This window comes from Parasteatoda tepidariorum, chromosome 8 (assembly GCF_043381705.1).
Source record: "Parasteatoda tepidariorum isolate YZ-2023 chromosome 8, CAS_Ptep_4.0, whole genome shotgun sequence".
Classification (NCBI taxonomy): Eukaryota; Metazoa; Arthropoda; class Arachnida; order Araneae; family Theridiidae; genus Parasteatoda; species Parasteatoda tepidariorum.
The window spans coordinates 3,900,406-3,907,788 of NC_092211.1; the positions used below are offsets into that span (position 1 = coordinate 3,900,406).

The 7,383-nt window shown below is 27.6% G+C and overlaps 1 protein-coding gene across 1 annotated transcript in view; it reads right to left on the reverse strand.

Annotated features, from left to right (window-relative positions):
• Positions 1-4,862: 4,862 nt before the first annotated feature.
• The window catches only part of LOC107452156 (high affinity cationic amino acid transporter 1), a 64,004-nt gene continuing 61,483 nt past the window's right edge, over positions 4,863-7,383 (reverse strand). Inside the window, exon 14 of the mRNA XM_043055281.2 lies at positions 4,863-5,030. Within this exon, the coding sequence (XP_042911215.1) occupies positions 5,011-5,030 (20 nt within the window). The 3' untranslated portion in view covers positions 4,863-5,010. The remainder of the gene's footprint in view (positions 5,031-7,383) is intronic.

The window sequence follows — 7,383 nt, forward strand, 5'->3', positions numbered from 1 at the left end:
TGAAGTGCGTTTTATTTGTTAGTTGCCAAGGATTGGACCGAAAATGGATGTGCGCAAGGTAATACTATACTGTATAATTTAAAGAAGTTGACAATTGAAAGTTTTAGAAAATTAATTTTTATTTAAGAAAAAAACAAAATAGAAAAGAGAAATAAACATAAATTGCCTGTTTTGCACATAATTTTAGCCACTGATTTGCATACAGTAAAAATTATATAAATTAACAAAGAAGTTTTTTGTAAATTTATTTACAATAATATTTAATTAACTCAATGATTTAACATAGAATTTATGAGTATTTGAGTTATGCTTTTAAACTTAGTAATTTTAATAATTTGTCATTAAAAAAATTTTAGATTTTTATAAGAGATTAAAAATTAAAATTAGCAATATACAATTTGCTTACTTAATTATCAGTCCTAATTTTCATAAAATTCCTGTAAAATTTAGAACTATCACATGTGGGTCTAATACTTTTTTAACTAAACCTGGCACCATTTTCTCTAACTACTTAAATAAAATTATTAACAATAATCATTAATAATCAACCGATTTTAGATTTCATTAAACATAATAAAATTAATTCCATCGCGACTTTTGATTTCCAGGATCTTTTCAATAGCATTCCCCTTACTAAACTAAAAGATGTCCTTTTGAATTATTACTATGATTTTAAAAATATCCTTTGTTTCGATTTTGATTATTGGGAAATTCGGATTAATTTTTGTCTTTTTAATAGTTATCTTTACAATGGAAAAGAATATTTTTCTTCAAATTGATGGAATACCAGAAGGATCTAATTATTCATCTCTCTTAGCTAACTTATTTTTGCATTATTATGAAAAAAATTATACTCTTAGTATTAAATGTGTTTTTAGATATATTGATGACTTAACTATCTTTAATTTCCTAGATTTTACTATTTTATTAAATGATATTTACCCTGAGGAATTAATCTAACTTCGTAATCATGATGATAATATTAATTTCAATTTTTTGGATTTCGGTATTATAAAAGTTGAAAATATCTGCTTTGTTGATTTATACGATAAAAGAAATGATTTTAATTTTAATATTAATAAAATAATTACTTGGAATTCTAATGTTTCTAGGAGCATCTATATAAATACCACTTTTAATGAAATGAACAGAATTAAAAGAATATGTAGTAATATTTATTTATCCAAAATAAAAATCGATAAACTCTTTAAAAATTTGATAAAAAACAATGGATACCCAACTAAAGTAATACAATTTTATATAAAGTCATTGAATTAATCGTATATTTTTGTGGATATATTTACTAAACATTTTCTTTGTTAATTTATATAATTTTCCCATGTGCAAATCCATTTCGGGTAAATACGTTGCCAAAATTATTTACTAAATAATTTCTTTGTTAATCTATATAATTTATCTATGTGCAAATCCATTTCAGGCCAATCCGTGGCTAAAATTATCTACTAAAAATTTCTTTATTAATTTATAAAATTTTTCCATGTGCAAATCCATTTCGGGCAAATCCGTGGGTAAAATTATTTACTGAAAACTTCTTTATTAATTTATACAATTTTCCCATGCGCAAGTCCATTTCGAGCAATCCGTGGCTAAAATTATTTACTAAAAAATTTTTTTCTTTGTTAATTTATATAATTTTTCCATACACAAATCCATTTCGGGCAAATCCGTGGGTTAAATTATTTACTAAAAATTTCTTTATTAATTTTTCTATGTGCAAATTCATTTCGGACAAATCCGAGTTAAAATTATCTATTAAAATTTTTTTACTTTGATAATTTATATAATTTTTCCATGTGCAAATCCATTTCGGGCAAATCCGTGGTTAAAATTATTTGCAAAGCAGGCAATTTATGTTTCGATTTTATATTTTTTCTTAAATAAATATCTATTTTCTAAAATTATTTATGGTCAACTTTTTTAAATTATCCAGTATAATATTACCTTGCGCACATCCATTTCGGGCCCATCCTTGGTAACTAACAAATCAATGCACAGCATAACAAATCACTTCAGCAATGCAGTAAGAACGGCACTTTAAATCCCTCTAGTTACACTCAATTAGCGCTTTTGTTTTCAAATTTTGTAATCTGGCAATCTTGTTACGAAAACATTTTCAAATCATTCTTGAAAAATTTCCCGTTGAACAAACAAACTTGGGTGGAAGCATGTTTAATTTGATGAAGAGCCTCAGAGCTCATATAAATCTTGATAGGCTAAATTAAGCCTTACCTATTGAAACGCAGTGCTATAAGCGAAAGCAGAGAGCACGCCGCACTTTACTATACTCAATACTCAATTTCCCATTCATGCAAGTATATCTGATTTCGCTACTCGATTCATAGTTTATATTTTATACTGTTTTTTTCTTTTTATTTTATTTTCTGTTCTTACGTGTTATTTTTACTTACTGTATCCCTTTCTATTTCTTGTAATTTTTTGTAAAAAAATTTTTTGAGTGCTTCTCACACTATTGTATTAATATATTTTGCTTTGACTATATTGATACAATATCAGTAAGCACTCTTTTTTGCGGATATAATCGTGTGGGCTGATGAAGAGACTGTATCTTTTTCCCCCTGTTTTTTTAAATAAAATTTCATCCCTTTTTATTTTTTTAAATTTTTTTTTATCAGTTGTTTATTTTTTTATCAGTTGTTTGTTATTTTTTTTAATTATTATTCCCCCCTTTTCTTAATATGTCTTTTCCTTTGTTTTACTTTCATTTTGAACTTATCTAATGAATTGTGTTCACTTGCTGCTTATGCGCAATAAATGAAACTTATTGTTTTTCTTAACTTTCTTTGTGGTTTCTTGTATATATATATACGAGGGTTGCTATTTATATTTCTGGCCTTGGCAACAGTAAGCGTTGTTAGGCGACCGCAGACAATTTTAATCGAAAGTTTGATATTTTTAAACATAAATTCAGCAGACGATTTACCATTATAGCTTCATTTGTGTTGTTGACAGNTATATATATACTTTTTTTCATTGAAACTTTACTCAAAATAAAAAAAAAGCATTATAATTTTTACTATATCGTTTCTAAAATTTGCGGCACAAGGGCTGAGTATCACTAACGTAATTACTGAAATTCCCTTTTACTTAATAATAAAGTTTGAAAATAGAAACAAACTCTTCTATTTTTTTCTTTTTTTTTATACATATAATTTGACATCTGATTTGATTTAGATGTCAAAATGAACAGAATGTTAATATCGACTTAAAGACGCAAATATCGACTCTCAATAGTAGAAGAAAAACGCTCGATTCACATTTCCTTTTGTATATAAAATGTAATTTGTCTTGAATAAGAAATGTTTCCTTTTAAATCAAATGGATTGTAACGAAACCACATATTGCATATGCTATTTTAAACCAATGTTATATGAAAACAGATTCAAAACACTACATATTAAAAAATATATATTATTTAAATTAATTACAAGGCTAAAAATTTCATACCCAATCATTTATAAAAGACATTATCGTAAACTTATTTTAATCTTTGAATAAATAACAGTGTTGCCACTCCACGGGGAAAACCTGGAAAATACATGGAATTTAAAAATTACCTAAAATAACAGGGAAAATGCAGAGAATTTTGATTTTTTTTTCTTAAGAAACTGGGAAAATACAGGGAATTTTGTCTCTTATTTTCATCTTTTACAAAATAGTGCGCATTCAAAGTGGAATATTAAACTCTAAGGGATATTTAAGGATGATATTTCACCTATATTAAAATAGTTCATTTACTATTTTTTATAAGTTCAGCTGTTCCTTTTTTCCTTAAGTTTTTTCAGCAATTATAACTAGTTTAGTTAGCCCAATATAGCTGAACCCAAGAGAGTTTGTGTTTTTCCTTTTAATATATGGTATATAATATGTACTAGAAAAAACACAGGGAATTCCTTCCAAAAAATGAAAAATTTGTTTAAAAAAAATTCTTTGGAATAAAATGACAAAAGAAACATCCTAATTTATTTAAGTCATGTTTTGAATAGGAAATATTTCCTTTTTATTCAATTAATTGTAATGAAATTCGGACCACAATTGCAGTAATACATATACATTTATACATGTATTATACATGTATAAATACATATATGTAATATATAATTATATAATATTGCATATATAAATATATAAACATTTAATAATAAATATAAAATAAACATATAATTATAAAACAGATTTATAGTTATACATGTAATTATATATGTATAAACATATATTTATTAATATAATATGTAATAATAATACATATATAATGCCATATATAATTTTTTAAATTTTAACTTGACTCCTAATAAAAAAAAGTATTATAATTTTAACTATATCATTTCTAACCTTTGGCGCAGTGGTTTAGAATCATTGGACAAATGTAAGAATATATAATTTAATATTGTATAATATATGCATTCATACATAGATATTATATATTTATTAATTATATATATATTTATTATATATGTATTACATATGTATAAATATATATGTGTAATTACAGGTGTAATATCATTATATAATATTATATATATATAAATATATAATAATAAATGTAATGAATCTAAAATAAAGCATACAAATATAAAACAAATATGTAATTATATGTGTAATTATATCTGTATACAAATATATATGTAATTATATAATATAAAATAATAATACATATACAATGCCATGTATAATTTTTTTTAAAATTAAACTTGACTCGTCATAAAAACAAAGCCTTATAATTTTTACTCTATCATTTCTAAAATTTGGTGGCACACTTTAAGAATTTTGGGGCACACAAAATTGCCGAGTGTTTGAGACTAATGAAAAGAGAAAAATCTTACTTTCTTTTCGGAACGGTAAAACACCAAATAATGAGACATAAAAAACTTCTCCTGTTTCCTGGATATTCCGGGAGAATGTGTGGTCAGCATACACAGCGAGTGGGTGTAGCGGTAACCAGGCACACATCACTGACCAAGCCTGAAACGCCTACTGCTTAAACTCATTTCCTACGGGGGAAAGAAAAACATTTTTATAGATAAAGGAGCGCCCTCTACTATTTACGTACACTATATTTAAGAAACAATTCTTTAAAATAAATCTTTTACTTTATATGAAATCGCATCCATTATAAAATTTTCGTATTCAAAAATGATTCAGCGCATATAATAATTATTTAATCAAAAATAATACTTTCTGTAAGTAGATTAGAGCAATTAAACAACGTGTACAAACAACAAATAAAGTACAATGGACATTTCAGCTCTTTAAAACAAAAACTCAATATTACAAATGATAAACAGAAGCGAAATGGTTAAACCAATAGGGACAAGCTTTGAAAAAGATAATGAAAGAAAGGGTGTGAGGGGAATTCATGGAAACCCCCCCGGGGTGCAAAAGATTTCCAAACATTATCCCAACGGGTTCGAATCCCAGCGATATCTGGTCGATACGAATTCCGCATCCAGCTTGCATCGATCACAATGCTGACGTGAAATACCCTTAGTGGTAGACGGATTAGAGTTTCCTTGCCGTTAGGCTAACCGTGGGAGGCTCTCGTGGTCTTCCTTTCCATGTAACGCAAATGCGGGTTAGTCCCAGCAAAAAACCTTCCACGAAGGCAACTTTCTACCAACACTTGATTCAGGAGTTTCCTTGTCTTCTGGGTTGGGTTCAAAATGACAAGGCTACGGAGTTGAACATTAGTAGTCGTAAACCTATAAAATTGGGTCGGCTGTTCAACGACGGTTATAATATAAAATAAAAGATTGAGAAGGTTGGGATAACAGAAGTTCACTAAATAAATCTTAAGAATTTGCAAAATATAGAATGATTTTAACGCATTAGCATATGTTAAAATATGCTTGTGATACCTGGAGCCGGTTGGGTACCTTTGAGAGGAAGGTCTTTGGAAAAAATGGTGTGTGGTTTAGAAGATCAAATCTAGAGCTTTATAACTCATTTAATGAACATGACATTATTAAATTTATTAAACGACAAAGAATAAAATGGGCAGGTCACGTTATCAGAATGGACGAAGACCGTACCACAAAAAAGAGTTTTCAACGCCAGACCAGTCGGCACACGAAAAAGGGGCTGGCCGAATTGGAGATGGATAGATGGCCTAGAAAAAGACCTTTTGGTCTCAAAAACTAAAAACTGGAAAACACTAGCAGGAAAAAGGTTACCCTGGAAAAAACTTCTTGAGAAGGCCAAGGCCCACCCTGGGTTGTCGAGCCGTTGATGATGATGCCCCAATGACGGTCGGAGGGAAAACTTTTAAATGTCGCAGCGAACAGACAATACTGCTAAATAAGAGATAAATAATTTTACGGGTAAACAATTACCGTCATGTGGGGGCTACTTTGTGCAGGATTTCGCAGTTTTTGAACTTTGACATGTAAAAAAACTATGTTAATTTAAACTTTAGCAAAATCTATCGATATTATATTTATAACTGGACTCAGACGAGTGAATTTGATCAATATTGTCATTATTTTTATGTAATATTTACAAATAATAAGTCAAAACATACCTTGCACAAAGTAGCCCCCAAGTGGGGCTACTTTGTGCAGCGATAGGAATTCAGTTTAATAATCATGTTTTTAGTAAAATATTGATATAAAATTGTTAAAAAAGTTAATTGTTGACATTTTTAATAACAGAAATATTAAGATATGTAAAGATATTAGTTTGAAAATAATTTTCAGCGTTAAAAAACCATTTTTTATAAAGAATTTTTTCTTAAAAAGAATGTTTATTTCAAAACATGTGAGTTTAAACAAAAGGAAACCATATAAATTTTTGAACATTGAAATGGATGAAATTTCAAAACATTTGAGTTTAAACAAAAGGAAACCATATACATTTTTGAACATTGAAATGGATGAAATTTCAAAAATAATTATTATTACATATTCATTAACATTTATAATACATGTTAAATTTGAACATAACATGCTTGAATGAACATGACAGAGCTTGCTCTTCAGTTTCTGTCAAAATCACCTGTGTCCTATAAAATATATTTTTATGTGTTAAATCGTTTGATTAATTCATCAGAAAAATCTTTGTCGAAGAAAAATAATAGTTTACCAGCACGCTTCACGTGTTTCTTGTGAATAGTATTTCTGTGAATTTTGTACTTCCGAGAAGCTTCTGCAATCGACATACCACCAGCAACTGCTTGCAAACATTGTTGCAGATTTTCTAAAGTGTAATCACGGTAGTTTCTCGTTTCAGGTATTTTTTTTATAACGTCTGACAATTTTTCTGTCAAAAAAAAAACGAATGAAACTTTGCACAAAGTAGCCCCACAGTGCATTTTTTTTCATTTTCCGTTTATTTGTTATTAATTTTAAA